The sequence below is a fragment of the Lissotriton vulgaris genome, chromosome 7 (assembly GCF_964263255.1).
Source record: "Lissotriton vulgaris chromosome 7, aLisVul1.2, whole genome shotgun sequence".
Classification (NCBI taxonomy): Eukaryota; Metazoa; Chordata; class Amphibia; order Caudata; family Salamandridae; genus Lissotriton; species Lissotriton vulgaris.
Window position 1 is genome coordinate 680,037,198 of NC_141695.1, and position 20,934 is coordinate 680,058,131.

The window sequence follows — 20,934 nt, forward strand, 5'->3', positions numbered from 1 at the left end:
TTTTCTGTGACACTGATGCATTAACATTATCTGACATGAACATGTAACCAATGACCCATGAGGACTCTTGCACTTTCCAGAAGAGCACAGCTGGTCTTGAATGCTTCGTGGCATACATAGGAAGCCTCATTTAATAGCGCCTCTCCTTTGTAATGCCACTTCTGAAGTGAATAGTTACTAGAACACTAAGATCACATGGCTATCAGGATAATACAGGCAGATACTATGTTGGTTAAATCCAAGTCTTCAAATCAGTTAAAAGCATTGAGAATGAAAGTTTCAAAAACTCAGCACAAAGTAACCCAGTTAGTCATTTAGGTTTCAATCTTTATAAAGTTACTGCAAAGGAAACTGACATTTAACCACCATGGTCATTCTTATTGAACATACACAGCCTATCCGGATTTCAAATTAAAGACATCCAGCTGGTAGGCCTCCTCGGGTAGGAAGACGAAATCGAGAGCTCAATTTTCTTCATAGATTACTCTAAAAAGAAAACAGGACGAAGGCACTCACTCTTCCAGAAAAGGTTCCAAAAACTCCTGTTAAATGCCCCGGAACAAGACTGACATCCAATTTTGGCGCACTCTTCTTTTATAGCTAGAAATTTCCTCATGGAGTCAATCTGCGCGAAAAAGATTTTCCCTTTCTAGTCCACTCTCCACCTTAGCGCCAGGATACCATTCTTAGTCACAATGCGCTCTACAAATATCAATTTCAATACAATTACAACTTAAAGACAACTGAGGCAATAATGCCCCTTGCTGTCAACTCCCTCCTCATTTCCAGGAGGGCTCTCATCTGTGAAAGTGTCAAGGGGCTGCGGTCAGGGAAAAAACAGAAGCCAATCAGTAACCAGCATCACCCTGGCTTTTTAATCGCAGCTTTTATGTTATGTTAACACATTTATTAACAAGCCCTGGTGCTGAAAACAGTAGCAGAGTAGAGAGAGTAACAGTGAGGAAACGGGTAGACCTAGACCTACTACTAAGCAATATTAAAAAGCCAACTAATTTTTGAAAAGTTAGGTTTTTAACACCTTTCTGAATTTGAGGAGGATGGGCGAGTGTTGTAATGCCACAGGGAACTTATTCCAAAGCCTTGTTGCAATCGATGCAAAGGATTTGCCCTCCACATGAACACGTTTGCAGTGAGGAACTACAAGCAAATTAGCTCCAGCTGATTGTTAATTGCGAGCTGTAATGTACTGATGGAACTAAATTATCAGGGCCACTGAGGTGGATAGCCGTATAGACTAGACAGAGCGATTAAAACAATCTTTCGTTAAGGAAGAGTTTTGAGAGCGCTGTTCGAAGAAGAACGTGGCCAATCAAGCGTTAACTTGTTATCTTCGTAGCTTCTTCAAAGGCTCTGCGTCACGGCCTAACTAGAGGGAGTTACAATAGTCCAGGCGGCTCGAGACTGTTGCTTAGATCACCACCCGGTGACCCCACCAGAGCAAGAGAGCAAGGGTTTACTCAGCTGTTTTAAAAGGAACAAGCACGTTGATGCAAGATGATTAATCTGACACTCTAATGAGAGCTCTGGGTCCAGGTGCAGCTTTGCAGTGTTTTACTATTTTTGCAGGTGATGGAGAAGAGATCCAGAAATTGGGCAAGAAGTCTGGTGGCAAAGATCAGTGAAACAGGGATGCCTCAAACGCTTCAATTTTGTTGGAGTTAAATTTAGAGGTCAAGTGTAACCACGCTGATACCACAGTCATACACTGGTAAAATTGTTTTTTAGCTGCATTATCAAGGGTGATGATCAGCTGGGTGTCATCTGCATAATTCATCACACAGACTAAAAGATTTTATTAGCTTCACCAGTGGGCAGATGTATATATTAATCCATTCAGCGCGGCGCTGTGCTGAACGTTCCATTGGGCCTATGGAACCATGACGGAACGGTTCCGTCATGAGCACAGGCCAACCGACGCTCATGACGGAACCGTTCAGTCATGAGCATGGAAGGGGTGAAAAGATGTCGGACTCACAGCTCATCCCTGCGACACACCTTGACTCAAATATACTAACTCAGATTAATAGGATGGCTATAACTTTGTCGCTCATTTCTACATCTGCCAGAGTGATCATCAAATTAATCCCTTTTCTCTGTTGAAACCGCAACGCCTTTGCGATAGTCTTATCGACCCTTTAACATTGGAACACAAGTTTTCGAGATCAGATTCAGGTAGCTTGCACAAAAATTACACATTTTGGAGTTCAAAATCACATCTTGTACCTGGTCAAGGACAGTTAACACTCAGCTGGGTTCCTCCTTGAAGGCTGTCAAGACGCTCAATTTTTGTTTACAAGAGTGGCAGTCCTGCAGTCGTCCACAACTTTAAATGTTCGAGGTCATGTGTTATTGTGGATGACTCTTCTGACACTCCATTGACTGCATTTTCTTCCCCTTATAACCCTGTTCTTTCTCTACTCCTACCTGTTTATGTAAAGTCTCTTCATCACATCCTCTACTGATCTTATTGATCTCTCTATATAGGAAGTTTTAAAAAATGTATTTTGGAGTACATTGCACCAAGTGTTCTCAAAAGTGTCCCTACACCTGGGGCAAGCTCAGCTTTAGCCTCTGTCTTCACGTCAGGAGCGCCTTTCCCCCTATTTGGATCTTCTTTGAGGTTGAAACTTAACCTTGGGGTGTCATTCGTCTCTGTGTCATGTATGAAGACTCGGGCACTTAGGGGTGTTGAAAGTCGATATCCTTTCCCCCGTGCTCCAATTTTTATTATTCTTGACACCTACAACACTGTCTTAGCAGGAATGTCTCCTGTTTCATATCTGGAGTAGTTCAGGACGAGGTTCTCATATGGGGCTTCCGGCATCAGTCTTCTGTGGCTGGATACTGTGCAGCTCCTCCCCGGGCACAGTGCTTCACCACCGTGACCCTTATTTATCAGCAGCCTTAGTGGGTTAAATCCCCACCGTCCCTATCTACCATATCTCTGCTGTTCCTGGCAATCGCAGGGCTTGTGTACCGCAGGCTAGCCTCTATGTGGGTCACCATCACCAAGATCTTCACCACCCTGTACATTGGAACTCTGTCAATGCTTTCTATATGGGTGTTTTGGAACGTCTCACCTACCAGTTGTAAACTGTACAAAATACTTCAGTATTTCTTAATTTCCTGGACAATGCTTCTGTGTCTACACATCATAGAGGCCAACACTGGTTGCTGTGGTTAAATCAGGTTAGCTTAAAGCACTTTGATTTATTGGGCGTTCTACGAGTCTGGTCCTATATACTTAAGGAGGAAATGTAAGCACTAGCTTGTTTCCTGATGCTTGAAATGGTCTATGCCTTCTCTGCTCAAAACAAAGGGAGAGTGGGAGAGCAGGCCTTCTCAGACTCAGCTGACATACTTCGGAATCTAATCCCCATATTCCTGAAGAACACCCAGTATTTTGCAGCTTTTACAAAAAAACCTTCTTTCTTCTTCAGATCGGTATAGGTGCCTAGTTCTAAGCGCCAAGTCACTCTACTGGATATTTGTGCAATTTACCAATTAAAAAAATAATGGATCACAGTATTTAGAGCTAGAATAGCCAAAACAAAAGTGCCTCGCTTAACTTCACAAACTCATCCTTTCAGGAACATCCATGGACTTGTAAGTCTGAGTGGTCTCAGAAGAGGGAAAATCGTCTAGACATTCCAGTGCAATAGAACGAGGTTTGCTCACTGTGAAACTAATACTATTGGAAACTGCCCTTGCAAGGGTCTTCCAATCAAAATATTCACTAATAGAGACCAGAATAATTATACCCATCACTGCTCTTCTATGGTAATTCAAAATACCAGGACCAGAATAAGCTGAACTGCAATAATGGGTATGTACCATAGTATGGAAGAGAGCCCTAGAATGGATAACTGTGAGAAAGTGCCATCTTTCTTGCATGGTATGCCCCACTTTTTGCTGAATTGCTGATGTACTTTGACTGAGTGTGCCCTGGGCGCCTGCCAATCAGGTGCCCAGGGCCTGTGTTCCTTCCCCAAAACTGTGTTGAAACCAAAACCTAATTGGCATCTCTGGTCACATGTCAATCCTTGGTAAATGGTACCCTCGGTACCCAGGGCATTGTGACCAGAGAAGACCCCTAAGGGCTGCAGCACTTATTGTGCCACCCTTAGGGGCCCTGTACCCTGACACACACACCCGCTGCCTTTGCAGGCTGAGTGTCTTGGTGCACTGAGTTTGGTGCTTATCTTTCGATCACGATGTCGAAGAATGTGTGCGCTGTAGGAAGAGGAACCCGAAGGCATTGAAGGAAAGGGAGGCAAAATTATTTATGGCCAAGATGAAGAAAAAAGAGAAGGAGAGTAAAAGAAAATCAAGATCGAGGTCGAGGTCTCGATCCGAATTCAGGTCGGGTTCGAAGTCGGCTTCGGGGCATTCGAAGTCGAGGAAGCATAAGAAGAAGAAGCATATTTCAAGGCGTCACTCTGATAAAGAATCGGTGCCAAAGTCATCTTCTCCTCGGCGTCGCAGAGATGTCGTCGATCCATTGCCATCGATTCCAGCTTCACCAGTGAAGGTTGTGTCTCCCGAAGTCGAGGTCTCTCGATCTCCCTCGGATTCGGTACACTCTCTGGATCTCGGTGAGGTTGAGCCAGAGCTCCGGTGCCTACTCGATTCATGGTTTCACACTCTGCGACTCTGGGCAATAGCTTGCTTAATCTCCACAACGGCCCCTCGCGGCGAGATGCCTGGCTTTCACCTTGCGGATACCCTGCCGGGGTTATCTCACAGGGGAATACCAGGACGGGTTCCCTAAGCAAGCGCTTAGAAACCGCTCGGTGATTTGGGTATATATAAATTCCTGTACATTTACATTTACATTTTGCGGAGTTAAAGAACGCAAGTGGCCTTGATGTCTCACCTGGTGGGATTTTTCTCCTGGCCCTGATGCTCCCTCTAAGGATGCAGCTCCCTATCATATGGTGGTGAGAAAAGCTGCAGAATTATTGTAGATTACTCTGCCTTCTACGGAGTTTAAATCCAATCTTCTGACTGAAGTGCATTCTACCTCATCTGTGTCTGAACCTCTATTACCATTTAATGAGGCAATTTTGGAACCAGTTTTGGAGATTTGGAAGAAGCTTTTGTCTGCTCCTGCGGTCTTCAGAACAGTGGCACTGATGTATAGGGTTGCACCTGAAGATCCAGAGTTTTTGTCGGCTCATCCTTCGCCTGAGAGCCTAGTAGTGCAGGCGGCCTGTTCACAGAAATCTTCAGGGGCTTTTCCTCAGGTTCCGGCTGACAGGGATTCAGAGCGCATTGACCAGTCTGCCAAAAAGGTGTTCTCATCTGCAAGCATGGCGCTAAAATCCACAAATGCTACCTGCTTGATGGGAAGATACATCCATGCCTTGATGGATTCTTCTAAGCAGTTGCTGCTAAAACTGTCTGATGAAGATTGAAATAATTTTCAGGAAGTTTTGGATGACAACCAGGCTGCTGCTCGTCAAGTTATCCAGAGCGGCTTAGATACGGCAGACTCAGTGGCAAGGATAATGGGCTCTGCCTGCAGTAGCTACGAGAAGGGCGGCTTGGTTGAAGTCCTCAGCATTTTCTGCTGATGTGCAAGCTACTCTGTTAGACTTACCATTCGATGGCACAGGACTTTTTGGCAAGAAGGCCGATGCCGCTCTTGAGAGATTCAAAGATTGTAAGGCCACAGCAAGATCACTTGGCTTACAAACTCAATCTAGACGATCTTTCAGAAGGTATAGAGGATTTGGAAAGTCGTCCTTTAGTCCGCAAGGACAGCCTCGACAGCAGCAACAGCAACAACAGAACACGCTGTACAAGTCCTATAGGGGAAAAGGCAGAGGTCATCCACGAGGTCGTCAACCCTCCTCCTCCTCTTCTTCTATCTCACCCCCTATCACCGCAGCAAAGCAGCCCTAGATTCCCCATTCTCAATCATATTGGTCCTGTGGGGGGTCGGCTTACCCATTTTCTGCAAGATTGGGAATCGGCCACTACAGACCAATGGGTTCTCAATCTTGTGGCAAATGGGTATGCTCTTCCCTTTCGGGAATTTCCACCAAATTACCCTCCTTGCCAAGGGGCTTGCTCAGAAGAACATCTCCGTCTCCTACAGGAGGAAGTTCTGACCTTGTTAAAGAAAGGTGCGATAGAGGTGGTTCCAGAGCAAGAGAGGGGTCAGGGATGCTACGCCTGGTATTTCCTGATTCCCAAGAAGGATGGCAGGGTGCGTCCAATCCTGGATCTCAGGATCTTGAACCTTTATCTGAAACAAGAAAAGTTCAAGATGCTCACCCTTGCGCAGGTTCTTCAAGCGCTGTTGGAAGAAGACTGGATGGTGTTGCTCGACTTGCAGGACGCGTATTTTCATATTCCGATCCTGGAGTCACACAGGAAGTATCTCTGCTTCGCGGTGGGTTCGCAATACTACCAGTTTGCGGTCTTTCCGTTTGGAATTACTACTGCACCTCAAGCCTTTATCAAGGTGATGGCAGTGGTGGCAGCACATCTCAGAAGGTCGGGGATTCCGGTTTTCCCCTATCTGGACGACTGGCTGATCAAAGCAGAGTCTCCAGAAAAGGTGCTACATCATCTGCAGGAGAAAACTTAGTTGTTGTACAGATTGGGCTTTTCGATAAATGTACCCAAGTCTCACCTGCTGCCCTCCCAGCGCAACCTGTTCATAAGTGCGGTACTGGACACAACAGTAGGTCGTGCATTCCCTCCTCCTCAAAGGATTGGCGACATACAGGAAATGATTCCCTTATTTTAAAATGGAGCCGTTGTTCCAGTCCTGAAGGTCCTTCGCTTGCTCGGTCTGTTTGCTTCCTGTATTCTCCTGGTCAACCATGCACGCTGGCACATGAGGGCACTCCAGTGGTGCCTCCGCAGGCAGTGGTATCAGCACAACGGGGATCTCAGGGAGTCTGTGAGGATCTCCAGAGATACTGGAGAGGATCTGTCTTGGTGGAGTGTGGAGGGCAATCGGTCTCAAGGAAAGCCCTTTCATCTTTCTCCATCGGTTGCCACGGTGATAACGGATGCATCCACTCTAGGGTGGGGTGCTCATCTGGGGGATCTGGAGATCAAGGGTCTTTTGTCTCCAGAGGAAAGGTTGCTTCACATCAACCTTCTGCAGCTAAGAGCGATTCGTTTGGCACTCAAGGCCTTCCTCCCTTCGCGGTCTGTCAGTTCAGGTCCTGACGCACAACACGACCGCGATGTGGTATATCAACAAGCAGGGAGGAGTGGGGTCGCCTCTTCTTTGCAGAGAAGCTCTGCGTCTCTGGTCCTGGGTTCAGGACCACCAGATTTGTCTGATGGCAAATCATGTGGCCGGAGTTCTGAACGTGCGTTCAGACAGTCTCAGTCGGCAGTTCTCAGCCAACCACGAGTGGAGGCTTCATCCTGAGGTGGTTCGTCACGTCTTTCGGATATGGGGAACTCCTCGGGTGGACCTGTTCGCCACTCAGGAGAACGCCCACTGCCTGTCGTTCTGCAGCCTCCAGTATCCGATGCAGGGAGCCTTGGGGGACGCGTTTCAGTTGAGTTGGGACTCACAACTCCTTTACGCGTTTCCTCCCATACCCTTGATTCCTCGGGTTTTGAGGAAGATTCACCAAGACCGAGCCCAAGTCATACTGATCGCCCCGGATTGGCCAAGAAGGGTGTGGTATACAGATCTTCTCCACCTCTCCTCGTGCCCGCCGCTCCGTCTCCCTCTCAGGGCAGATCTCAGCTCTCAGATGGAGGGGCAGGTTCTACACCCTACCTCCAGACCTTACACCTTCATGCCTGGAGATTGAACGGGGCAACCTGAATTCTTTTTCTCTCCCACATGATGTGGTGGATGTCATATTATCGGCCAGACGTGACTCCACCAAATCGATCTATTCCTATAGATGGTCCAAATTTGTTTCCTAGTGTGGAGAGAAGTCTATTGACCCCTTGAGGGCTCGTTTGTCCAACATTCTTCAATTTGCGCTTTCTTTAGCCCAACAGGGTTTTGCTGTGGCGACTGTATAGGGCTATTTGTCGGCCTTGTCGGCATTCCTTTTTTTGCCGGACCAGCCATCTTTATTTAAGTCACCTATTGTTTTACGTTTTATCAAAGGTCTTACCAACAAATTCCCTCCAACTCCATTTATTGTGCCTCAATGGGACTTGAATCTTGTCTTGACTTACTTGATGGGTTCACCCTTTGAACCTTTACACAAGTGTCCCATGAGACTTTTGTCTTTCAAGACTGTTTTTTTTTTGTAGCAATTACCTCGACAAGGAGGGTAATTGAGCTTCAAGCTCTAAGTTCGAAACCCCCATTCCTGATCATTCATGCTGAGAGAATGGTTCTTAGGACCAGGGCTGCTTTTCTGCCTAAGGTGGTAACTCCCTTCCATCTGGGACAGTCCATTACCCTCCCTACCTTTTATCCTCCCCCTACCCCTTCCAAGGAGAAGGAGCGGCTTCACCGTCTAGACCCTAAGAGGGCGGTTTTTACCTCAATAGGACTAAAGACTATCGTGTGGCGACCAGCTTTTCGTTGGATTTGCTGGCTGTAAGAGAGGAAAAGCAGTGCAGAAGCGCACTCTGTCGAGATGGATAATCCTGTGTATAAAGATCTGCTACGCCCTTGCTGGTAAGGAACCTCCTGAGGGTATAAGGGCTCACTCTACTAGAGCAAAGTCATCAACGTCTGCTTTATCTAGGGGTGTACCTGTTGAGGATATTTGTAGAGCTGCGACTTGGGCCTCCCTCCACACTTTCGCGAAGCATTACTGGTTGGATACTGAGGTGAGGAGGGATGGCCACTTTGCGCGCTCTGTTTTCCAAGATTTCTTGGTATAGCAGAGTGGACACCCTCCTCCGGGAGTGGGGACTGCTGTGGGACTCTATTCACAAGGTGAGGAATCCACTGGCAGGTGTATCCATTAGAAGAACAAGTTACTTACCTTCGGTAACGCTTTTTCTGGTAGATAAAGTATCCGCCTGGATTCCTCACTGACCCATCTGCCTCCCCGTTGTCCACTCTTCTATACCTACTAAGTGTATATTTCTTTAAAATTTTAAAATAGATGTACTTATATGTTCATGCATATGGCATCGGTTTTACACTGTATGCTGTTTTAAATACTGTGCACTATGTATACTATTACTGTTATGTCGGTCTGTCCGTGTGCCTCGGGGGCATGGAAAAAAGGGCGGAATTGACGTCATCACGCTGACGAGGCCCTATTATGGATCCAGTGACGTCAGTGGGGTCTCGAGCGGAGTCATACCCTCTGTGACGTCGTCCATGACCTCGCCGGCGTGGAGAGCTACAAAAGTTTCCAATTGGCTGCTGCGCAGGGGATATTCACAAGGTGAGGAATCCAAAGGCAGATACTGTATCTACCAGAAAAAGCGTTACCGAAGGTAAGTAACTTGTTCTTTAGGGGCACTCTGAACCTTCCTTCCTCAGATCCTGATTTGAAAACGAGAAAAAAGAACAAGAAGAAAGAAGACCTGCTGTGCAGCTGCTAAAAAGAGGACGACACCAACTGACTTGGCCCCAGCCCTACCGGCCTGTTGATCCTTGAACCTGCTCAAGCTAAAACCCCAGCGTCTCCCGTGGACAGCAACCTCAAAAAACCCCGGAGGACCTGCCTGCCTTGCTCATCTAAAGACTGGGACTCCCATGAGCAGTGGTTCTGCTAAAACAGTAAAAACCCCTGGTGCCAGCCAGGAACCTCTGATCCAGCACATACTGCACCCGCTGAGCCCGGCCCTGAGTGGACAAAGACCACGAGGACGTCCCCCCGGCGACTGTGACCCAGAATCCAGCACCCAAGGAACCTCATCGACGATCCTGACGACGGCTGCAGCCTCACAACAAGGGAACCCTCCAATGGCGACCGGCTGAGGGTAAGATTTCCCGACGTTCAAAGACACCTCTGCACCCGGAGCCCCACGACCCCCGTGTCCAACTCCTGGGTATCTTCCTATCCTCCAAGATCCCAACTGACCTCTCGAAGTGGTGGTCCCACCTGAAGAATCTCCGTCCCGAGCCTGCAGCCTTTGTTCAACTTCCAAGTCTCCTATTGAATAACATTGGGCGCTTTAAGGCCCAAAAGCACCCTGCACCCAGCCGCCCAAGTGCCGCTGAAAGTGCAGCAACTACCCTACTCTAGTTCCCCACTTGCCCTGTGTAAGTGACCAGGAGCTAAGCTCCCACAGCCGCGTGGCCTGCCTGCTAGCAGCCACCAACCGAAGGCCCCCTATCCTCCATAAGATAACATTGGGCCTATTCACTCTGCACCCTGCTGCCCCTGTGCCGCTAAGGGTGTAACAATTGTACTTACCTGATCCTGGTAGACTCCTGAGTCTACCTCCAGAACCTTAACTTTGCTTGCGAGATCTTTACCCAAAGACCGATAGCTTGATTTTCTCCATGGGGTAACATTGGCTGGGTTTCACTCAGAATTTCTTCTAAGTGTTGAGTTCTGCAACTTTAAAATATTCACTAAAAATCAGCCGATCAACGAAATCCGATTTACTCACCTGTTATCAGGAGAGATACCAGTGCCCCAGGCCAGCACTGAACCTGAAAAGTAATTATAACCATGATTTACAGTTAACTAAATTTTCCTCCATAGGAATACATTGCCTGGATTTTACCAGAAAATCTTTTAAGTGTCAATTTACCAAACTTGCAAATATTCCTTAAACATCGCCTGTATAACAAAAACGATTTCTTTCAACTGTTTACAGGAAATGCACCAGGACACCTAGGTAAAGTGATTTTATTGCATTTACTTAAAAACTTCCATTGTCCTCAATGATATTTTGTGTTTAAACCTTTACTGCATATTGCAACAATAGTAAGTATTGCATTCCAAACTCTACTGCTATTTGAAAGTATGCATTTGCAACATCTCATTCTGGGAAAGTATTTATGATATCTACTGTGGTTCTAAAATAAAGTAACTATATATTTTTATATACAAAACATTTGGCTAGAGTTCAGTTCTTGAGTGTGTGAGACCATTTGCTGACTGAGTGTGTACAACAAATGCTTTACACTGTCCTCTGATACTTCCTTACTGCTCGACCAAGCTACCACTTTAGAGAGTAAGGTTATATCTAACTTTAGACTCTGCCATACCTCTGGGGACTGTGGACTCTGTGCACACTGTACCTTACATTGGTCCAGTATATACAGAGCCACTTTCTTACAATAACGGAACAGAAAAGGGAGAAGCCAAACCAGACTGAAAGCTGATTAAACAGAGGAGAAATGGATCACAAAGGAGAACCATGTTGTCATGGTTGAAGATAAGGAACTGATCATCTCGTAAAAAGCAAATTAATGGCATAATCAAACAAAACTCTGTCCTCTGTCAAGGGCTTTAACTAGCTGGTGTGGACCAGTGAAATCTAAAACCTGGCATTCTGCAACACTATTTAGAGGAATAGTGTGTGCAAGTGTGTGTGTGTGTGTGGGGAGTGGGGAGGAGAGTGTGTGTTAGGGAGGGGGGATCATAAACAGGTCTGTTCACAATAATTTACACCTCCTGGTTATCACACCCACAATGTCTTTAGACTCTTTATGGCTAGACCCGTCAGGGACATTTCCTTATGATCTTCACCCACCACTTATGTTATGTGTCACACTCAAGAAACAATAACAATGTTGTATCAAGGTGGACACATCAACCAACGCCAAAAGATAAACCACGGAACAAACAAATGTTAACTTATTGTCACAGAAGAATAAGAGATGTGCAAGTATGACTGATGGAAAGAAGTTTCCAACGCTGCAAAATGTATTCCAGAAATGTGACGTGGAAAATATCTCACAGTGTCTAGTCAGCAAACATGCAACAAAATTGAAAAAAACAACACTATAATCTCACTTCACGACTTTCCCTAATGCCTATCTCTCCATTTGGTGCATAATAATCCGTATTTCCGGGCAGGCATTAAAGCAAGAAAACATTTTGCAACACTAATGAGAAAAAACAAAAGAAAGTAAGAACACACCTGGATCAGAAGCACCGAATTCTCTCAAAGCTCGTTCGTAATATTCTCGCAAATTAAGCATTTTACAGGTTTCCTTGAGAGAAGAAAACATATAAGTGTCAATTACTGAGATTAATGGTTCATTTGAAACACTGAAAGACTTTTGTTGGCATACCTGATCTTTTTCAATTTGTATCATCTTCTTGAAAAATTCGAGGGAAAATGGGCGACTTTCTTGCAAGCTGAATAAAGACAAACAAAATAATTGACCAAATACACCTATAACAGAAATGAAAAAACTTAGTAAAGAACAAAAACATCTACACTGTGTACTAACCTTGTAAACACCTTCTTTGCTTTTTTATATCCACTGGTCCTGTGAGCCCATTCAAGGTATTTTTCTTTCATAGTTACGGAAACAACTGGAACTGTGATGATAACCGCTTTCTGCAATTTGCAACCATAGTGTGAGCTACCACAAAGTGAGGTTTGAAACAGCTACTATAACAATCGCAAGGAAGTACTGCAGCCCCTACAGTTCAATTACTTAATACCATTCTTCTAGTAAATCAATTTTTAACAAAACAAAGATGGTGTTTGCTTATGAAGTTTTGAAATCGTAAAAAGAGACCAGCAAGTGATAGACGTTGGTCATACGGCACAAGAGTAAAAAGAAAGTATTCGAATGTCTGGAAAGGAAGGAAGCGGGTTTAAACAACCTGTAGACATTTCACAGATCTAAAAATGCATCTATTAAAAAAGCACGATATTCAATTGCATAAAAAGAGAGTACATTCAAGTCAAATTAGAAAAATCAAGCTCAGAGTATTTCTACGAGGCAACACTACAAAAAGAATCCCACATTTCTCACTTTCTCTTCGGTTATATTATTTTTAGATTACAGGTTAACAAAGTTTAGTATTAGAGTATATGTACCACTAGGATACATGTCTCAATCACGTTTAACCAGCTATGCTCTTCTCCCAGATTCTGGGAAAGTTTGGAAAAGAATGAGAAGAAATTCAATAAAAGAAATAAAGTTGAATAAGGATGGACAATGTAAAGTTGTTTCATTTATCTGGTGTTGCTAGCTGCCTTAAACAGCCATACTTATTTTCCTACACCACACAATCTCTCAAATTTAGATGAAGTCTTTCCTTGGAAATTCCACCCCCCCCCCCCCCCCCCAGAAGTTTTATATAGCGCAAACTTGACCCAAAATTGGGTATCAGAGCGCTTGCTTTACAAAAGCACCAGTTGAGTTACATGAGGACACATTCATTTTTGTGAGGCATAGGGAGATTAAGTGATTTGCCCAGAATCACAGGATGTTGGGCGTCAATGTCGAGACTCGAACCGGGTTCCCCAGATTTGAAGTCGACCGCCCTAGCTTTTAGGCTACATCCACTCCCCATCAACAATCAAACATAATACTTTGTTGTGGCATTGTGGCTGTTCTCAACAGCCACTGCTTTTGGTCTTCATTTAAATGTAACTAGTTAAGTGTTTTTCATACGGTCAGTGTAGTCTATAGTCTTAACTGAATTTCTAAAATCAGCCTTGTTGCCTTAGGAATCTTTCCCAAACGTATCGTGCCATATTTTGGGACTATTGATTCCAAATGAAGCGTGAACATAATGAGGTACTTGTTAGGCTGTTGGGGGAGCTGAGGAAATATGAGGTCGGTTGAGTAAACTTAAGGGTGCGTTTTGTCAGCTGGGGACACACTGGGTCTAATGAAGGGTTAAAGCCAAGGTCACGGCTATTGGTTACTTTTGTCAATACTCAAGCAGAGATCCACTGTTTTCATCTCACTAAGGAAACTTTCTTTAAAGTTTATGGAAACATTTGCAAGGATGTTTGAGCCATTAAAGGAAAAAGTGGGGACTGAAATTATTTCGGCCTGGGTAACATAACAGTGTAAACAAGCATTGAAAATGCAATAGGTCTCGCCTTTGATTAAGTTAAATCCATTTGCTTTGCTAATGGTATTGTATAGCAAAGCAAATGGCTTTAACTTAATCAAAAGCGAGACCTATTGCATTTTCATTGCTAGTTAATGTATATTAAAAATCTGAATAGCCACGCCTCCTGATAAGGACCCTGGCATTTGTGCATGAAGTGGGGTGCGATGCGATGGGGTGAGGCACTTTATTCGAGAGCACTCCAGTGACTGAGAAGAGCATAAATAGCTGCCCAGAAAACAGAAACATTTCAATGCATCAACATGCTTCAGTTTTACGGTGTTGCCCAAGAAGATGCTTTTCAGCTGCTGGTAACATATGTTCTACTTCTGCTTAGGATTAATTTTCTAAATTAACGCAAATATATATATATTTTTATATATATTTTTAAATAGTAAAAAATTATTTGGACTGAAAGGAGGTCAGTAAGTCCTACAGACCCTTAACCTATGGCATTATCACCTCGGGTCAATAGCATTGTTTCCAGTAAGATGGAGGAAGAAGATGCGATACAGGATGGAGAAGCAAATGAGGAGATGGGCTGCAAGGGAGGTCGGCCGGGCTGGCGCGCAGTGCAAGTGCGCTTGCATGGCGCTGTGCTTTCACATAGCACGCTGTGTTTAAAGTGAAAGCACGCATGTTTATCAAAATGGCGGCGGACTGTCCACTGTCCTTACATGCACAAGCATGCTGTTAGGTTTGGACAAATGGCGAGAGTAGCCATCTTTGTCCATCCTTACGCGTGCATGTAAGGCTTTGGGAGAATCAATTGCAAAAGGTCCTCTCTGGAAAAAACAGCGCATGCGTTGCTTTCGCCAGGCGAGACCTAAAAATTGCATTATCCCTAGCCTGGCTTTACATTACTTTGTTTAAGGCTGTGAATGCTGTACCATAAAGAATTCCATCAACTACAGGCTGAGACATGTTGCCTCAAGGGAAAACTAGTTTCCTTTGGACTTGTTTCCCATAGGCATCGCTTGGCTGAGCATGACTCGTTTGCTATAGAACAGTAATGTTTGCATATACAAAGGCAGTAGGTTCGGGGTGGGACAGAAAATAGGTCAGAAAAAAAACTGTGACCACCAAGATAAAACTAGCTTCTATCAGTTAATTATAAACCTAAAAAAGTGTCCCACATGTACAAATTATGGCACTCTTGACCTTGTATATATAAGTCTCTTGCAAGGTATGGAAAACAGAATGGATTTCAGCTTGTTGTATGCAACGTCTATTTTAATATCGGGGAAATCAACCGTAAAAATCAATTCAGCAGACCATAAGGCAGTCCCACAAACAGCCCAAAAATGGCCCACATAATTGCCATGTAGGCCCGACCTGGCTGGAGAGAAGATTGAGGCGTGTTTGTGGGGAAAGCACTCGTTTTGCCTGTGTGACTCAGAGTGAATGGAAAAGGAGTTGAATATAGATCAGAAGGTAAAAAAGAAAGTGGAACTGGTTCTGTGAATCTGCCTAAACAAACAGCATTTTGACCGCCCACTACAACCGTATTCCTAGGCAGGTGATCTGTGCAAAAGGCAGCTCATTTATCCTGTACATCACCAGCACCTTCTGTCTATGAAGCTGCTTTGCAACATTCGTCAATCTCACTCGTTACCAGATGCACACATCCAACACACACATCAGCCCCACCAGACACACCAGACAAACTTGCACAAGACCTTTGCACCTTCACAATGGAAAATGTAGGGATCAGAAAATCCTTATTTGGGGAATTTGCCACAAATGTATGACGTTACAACGCATACATTTACAATGCATGCGTTTACAACGCAGTTTTTACATTGCAACAACCTTTACAACGCATTCTTTTACATAACATGCCATTACATCGCATTTTCAGAAACTATCTTTACAACGCATTCCATTACATCACATTATACCTTTACAACGCATACCACTACAATGCATACCATTACATTGCATTTAAGGTAAGTGTTGGATAGTATAGGGGTAATAATGACTATTCTAACTCCAGTGAGTGCAACAGAAGGGTAAGTGTTGGATAGTGTAGGGGTAAAAATTACTATTCTAACTCCAGTGAATGCACCAGTAGGGTAAGTGTCGGATAGTGTAGGGGTACTATGCGTTGTAATGACATGCGATGTAAAGGATATTGCGATGTAATGACTGGTATGTAAAGGTAGTGAGAGGTAATGACTGCGTTGTAAGGAAAATGCTACTTACTAGTATGCATCTGTTCTTGGCATGTAGAGCTGCAGATCACTACACTATGCATTAGATCGCCACCTGGTGTTGGGCTCGAATGATTGCATGTTGTTGTCGTCTTGGAAGAAGTCTTTTGTAGTCATGAGATAGGTGACTCCTCCCTTGGACGATAGTGCGCATGAGCATCAGCTCCATCCTTAGATTGTTTTTCACCATGATGGAGTTAGTAGAGGTAAAGAAAAGATGTCCATGCGTGTGCAACTAAGTAAGATAGAATATGGAACGGGTACAAGTCCCGGGGAGGAGGGAGGGCGTGTAGTGATCTGCAGCTCTACATGCTAAGAACTAATGCATACTGGTAAGTAGCATTTTCCGTTCGAGGCATATGAGCTGTAGATACTACACTATGCATTGATTGTACAGCAGTGTCGCCCCTAGCGGTGGTCACCTGTATCTGTTGCAGTTGTTTGAAAAAGAGTTTTAAGAACAGCTTGGCCTATTGCAGCTTGCTGCTTGGCTTGCACATCAATACAGTAGTGTTTAGTGAAGGTGTGTGTTGTAGACCATGTTGCTGCCTTGCATATGTCTTCTTAGGATGTTCCCTACGAAAGCCATGGAGGCTCCTAGCTTGCGTGTGGAGTGAACTCTAGGAGGAACTGTTAATGTACGTTTTGCTTTTTGATAGCAGTATGCATTTTACAATCCACCTTGCAATTCCACCCTTAGAGATGGGGTTGCCTTTATGAGGTGGAGAGAAAGATACAAATAATTGTTTGTTTTTCTAAAAGATTTAGTCCTATCTATATAGTAGAGAAGAGCTCTTTTAACATCTAGAGTGTGTAGAGCTCTTTCTGCCACAGAATCAGGGTTTTGGAAAAACACTGGTAACTCTACAGATTGGTTTAAATGAAAAGGAGTAATTACTTTTGGAAGGAATTAAGGATTAGTTCTTAGAACCACTTTGTTACGATGTAGTTGTAAAAAAGGTTCTTGTATAGCGTAAGCCTGTATCTCACTTACTCTTCTAAGAGAGGTGATAGCAATAAAGAAAGCTGTTTTCCATGTGAGGAATTGCAGTTCACATTTGTGTAGAGGTGCAAAAGGGGGTCCCATGAACCTTGTAAGAACCACGTTGAGGTTCCACACTGAAGAAGGTCGTAACCTGGGTTGAATGCTTCTTTTTAATCCTTCTATAAATGCTTTAATTGCAGGTACTCTAAAAAGAGACAGATGTTGTCTATTTTGTAATATACCGCAATTGCTGCAAGGTGCAGGCGTATGAATGAATATGCCAAGTTACACCTTTGTAAATGTAAAAGGTAGCAAATTATATTTTGGATAGAAGCATTCAGGGGATCAATTTGATAATTATTGCAAAAAATGGCAAATCTCTTCCATTTAGCAGCATAACAAGCTCTGGTAGTAGGTCTCCTGGGCTCTTTAATGATGTTCATACAGTCTGGTGGTAGGTTAAGATAACCAAACTCTAAGACTTCAGGAGCCAGATCGCCAAATTCAGTTGATTTGGGTCTGGATGTCGGATGTCTCCATGGTTCTTTGTGAACAGGGATGGAGTCAGACGTAGCTTTTGGTGTGGAACTAGAGAGAGTTCTAGCAGTGTGGTGAACCACGGTTGGCGTGCCCATGTGGGAGCTACCAGGATCAATTTTAGAGACTGTTGTCTGAGCTTGCGTACTACCAATGGTATTAGTGGCATGGGCGGAAAAGCGTACGCAAATCTACCGGACCAGTTCATCCATATTGCATTGCCCTTGGACAGCGGGTGTGGAAACCTGGCGGCGAAGGTTGGGCATTTTGCGTTTTGGTGTGTGGCGAACAGATCTAGGTCTGGATGACCCCACTCATGAAAGAATGGTTGAAGAACCTGCGGATGTAGTTCCCATTCGTGAATTTGTTGTGTCTGCCGACTCAACAGATCTGCTATCTGATTGTGAACTCCTGGAAGGTGCTCTGCTAACGGATATATGTTTTTTGGAATTGCCCATCTCCAAATGCTCTGTGTGAGTTGGGACAGTTGGAGAGAGTGTGTCCCCCCCTGTTTTTGTATGTAATACATGGCTGTCACGTTGTCCGTCCAGATCAAGACAGCTTTGTTCTGTACTTGTACTTGGAATGTTTTGAGTGCTAAGAAAATTGCTAGCAGCTCTAGATGGTTGATATGGAACAATTGTTGTTGACTGTTCCATTGTCCTTGAGTTGTAGGGTGTAGGAGATGAGCTCCCCATCCTGTGAGGGATGTGTCTGCTGTCAGCACTAGTTGTGGAACAGGCTCGAGGAACAGCCGCCCCTTTGTCAAGATTTTGGTGTTCCACCACTGCAGAGAGCGATGTGTGCGGCTGTCTACCAACACCAGGTCTGTTAGTTGCCCTTGTGCCTGGTTCCATTGCTGTGCTAGACATTCTTGTAACGGGCGCATCTGCAGTCTTGCATATGGTACTATGAAGATGCAAGGTGCCATCATGCCTATTAGTCTCATGAACATTCTGGCTTGCAGAGATTTTTGCTATTGAAAGATTGTGACCAAGGCTTGAATGCTCTGTATCCTTGCTGGACTGAGATACACTAGAGCCGTAGATGTATTTATGGTAGCCCCTAGATACTGATGTATGTGAGATGGCTGGAGGTGCGATTTGGTGTAGTTTATTGTAAACCCTAAGTCGTGCAATGTTTGAATTGTCTGATGTGTGTGTTGGATACACTGATTGAATGACTTGGCTTTTATGAGCCAGTCATCTAGACAAGGGAAGACATGTATTTGTTGTCTCCTGAGGTGTGCTAGGCACTTTGTGAATACTCGTGGTGCTGTTGTCACTCTGAATGGAAGGACTTTGAACTGATAATGTTGTCCTTCCAGTACAAACCTTAGATACTTTCTGTGAGCAGGATGTATAGGAATGTGGATATAGGCGTTCTTTAGGTATAGTGTTGTAAGGAAATCGCCTTGTTGCAGCAGTGGGAGCACTTGTTGTAAAGTGATCATATGAAAATGATCTGATTGAATGTAATGATTGAGGGGCCTGAGGTCGAAAATTGGTCTTAGTATCCCGTCCTTCTTGGGAATTAGAAAATACAGCGAGTAAACCCCTGTTCCTTGTTCTTTTAAAGCAACTAATTTTATTGCGACTTTTGTAGAAGTGACAGAACTTCTTGTTTGAGCAGCATAAGGTGTTCTGTAGACATTGGACGCTGCCTAAGTGGTATGTGTGGAGGGGTTGCTGTAAGTTCCAGGCAGTAGCCATACTGGATAATCTGTCTTACCCGCTTGTCTGTTTTGATGGAGTTCCAGACAGGCAGGAATTGCATTAATCTGCCCCCACAGGAGTGGAATGCTGTTGCGGGAGAAGAGGGAAGTCTCTGTTTTGTGGGGGAAGAGGTTTGATTACTGTTGTTACCCCAACCTCTTCCCTTGTTGTTATTCCCTCTATATCCTCTTCAAAAATATCCCTTGTTAGAGGATGTTTGTGTGTTGGATTTGTAGGATGTTGTGTTGTCTGCACCGGTTTGTTTGGAGCCCCCTCTATAGAAGGAGCAACGAAAGGAACCTCTAGTTTGTGTGGACTGTAAAGCTGCCATAGATTTGGCAGCGTCTGAATCCTTCTTCATTTTCTCCAGTGCTGTGTCTACCTCTGGTCCAAACAATTTGTTTTGATTAAATGGTTGATTTAAAATGGTAGTTTGGACTTCTGGTTTAAATCCTGAAATGCGTAGCCATGCATGTCTTCTAAGTACTACACTAGTATTTACAGCTCTAGATGCAGTATTTGCAACGTCTAGTGCGCACTTGATTGAGGCATTAGAAATGAGTTTGCCTTCTTGTATAAGATCATTTGCTTGTGCCTTATATTGGTCAGGTAGATGGTCTAGCAGTTTCTCTAACTGATCATAATGAGCCCTATCATATCAGGAAAGGAGGGCTTGTGTATTAGCTATACGCCATATGTTGGTAGCTTCTGCGGCTATTCTTTTGCCTGAGGCATCTATGACCTTGGATTCTTTGTCAGGTGGAGATGCCTCACCTGAAGTTTGTGAGTTTGCTCTCTTCCTAGCATTGGAGACAACTAGGGAATCTAATGGTAGTTGCCCTTTAATGTAGGCTGGATCTGCAGGTGCAGGCCTATTTTTTTTCTCAATCCTAGGGTTTAAAATCCTAGTACGTACAGGGTCTTTAAAGATTTCTGGAGCATGTTTGATGACCCCTTTAATCATAGGAAGAATTTGAACAGATCTCTGTGGTTGTTCAAATGTATCTAATAGGAAATCTTCCTCTGCCTCGTCAGAATGCACAGTGACCCCCGTGCTAAATGGCAGCTCTGTTCAATAGGTGCCCAAATCCAATGTTATCTTCTGGGGAGAAGGTTCTGATGGGTATGACTGGGGGTCAGGAATGTCTGGTATATCCTGTGGGTTTGGGTACTCCCAGACTGTGTCAACTGTAGAGTATGGGAAAGGTTCATCTGTGTCCATCCATCCTCCTAAACTATACTCATCATCATTTTGAGGTGAGTGTGGTGACAAAAGAGGAGAATGTGAAGGAGAAATCTCTGGTGAATTGGAAGAGGAGCAGGAGATGAAGGAGAAGGAAGTATAGGTGAAGAAGGGTGCATAGGAGATGTGGCAGAGTCCTTCTTCTTGGCAGGAACCACAGGAGTGGATGTTTCATCTGCCTTCCTCTTCTTATGTGGTTTGGTGGACACCTGACCTGTCTTTAGGTCGATGTAGATCTTCATTTGCAGAGGATCTGGCTGGAAAAGTTCTT

General features: G+C 44.4%; 1 protein-coding gene across 1 annotated transcript in view; it reads right to left on the reverse strand.

The window, feature by feature from the left end:
- Window positions 1–20,934, reverse strand: part of UTP6 (UTP6 small subunit processome component) — a 391,901-nt gene that overhangs the window by 26,861 nt on the left and 344,106 nt on the right. Inside the window, exons 16-18 of the mRNA XM_086930881.1 lie at window positions 12,344–12,453; window positions 12,182–12,248; window positions 12,028–12,100 (exon numbers count right to left, since the gene is read on the reverse strand). Coding sequence (XP_086787007.1) covers window positions 12,028–12,100; window positions 12,182–12,248; window positions 12,344–12,453 — 250 coding nt within the window. The remainder of the gene's footprint in view (window positions 1–12,027; window positions 12,101–12,181; window positions 12,249–12,343; window positions 12,454–20,934) is intronic.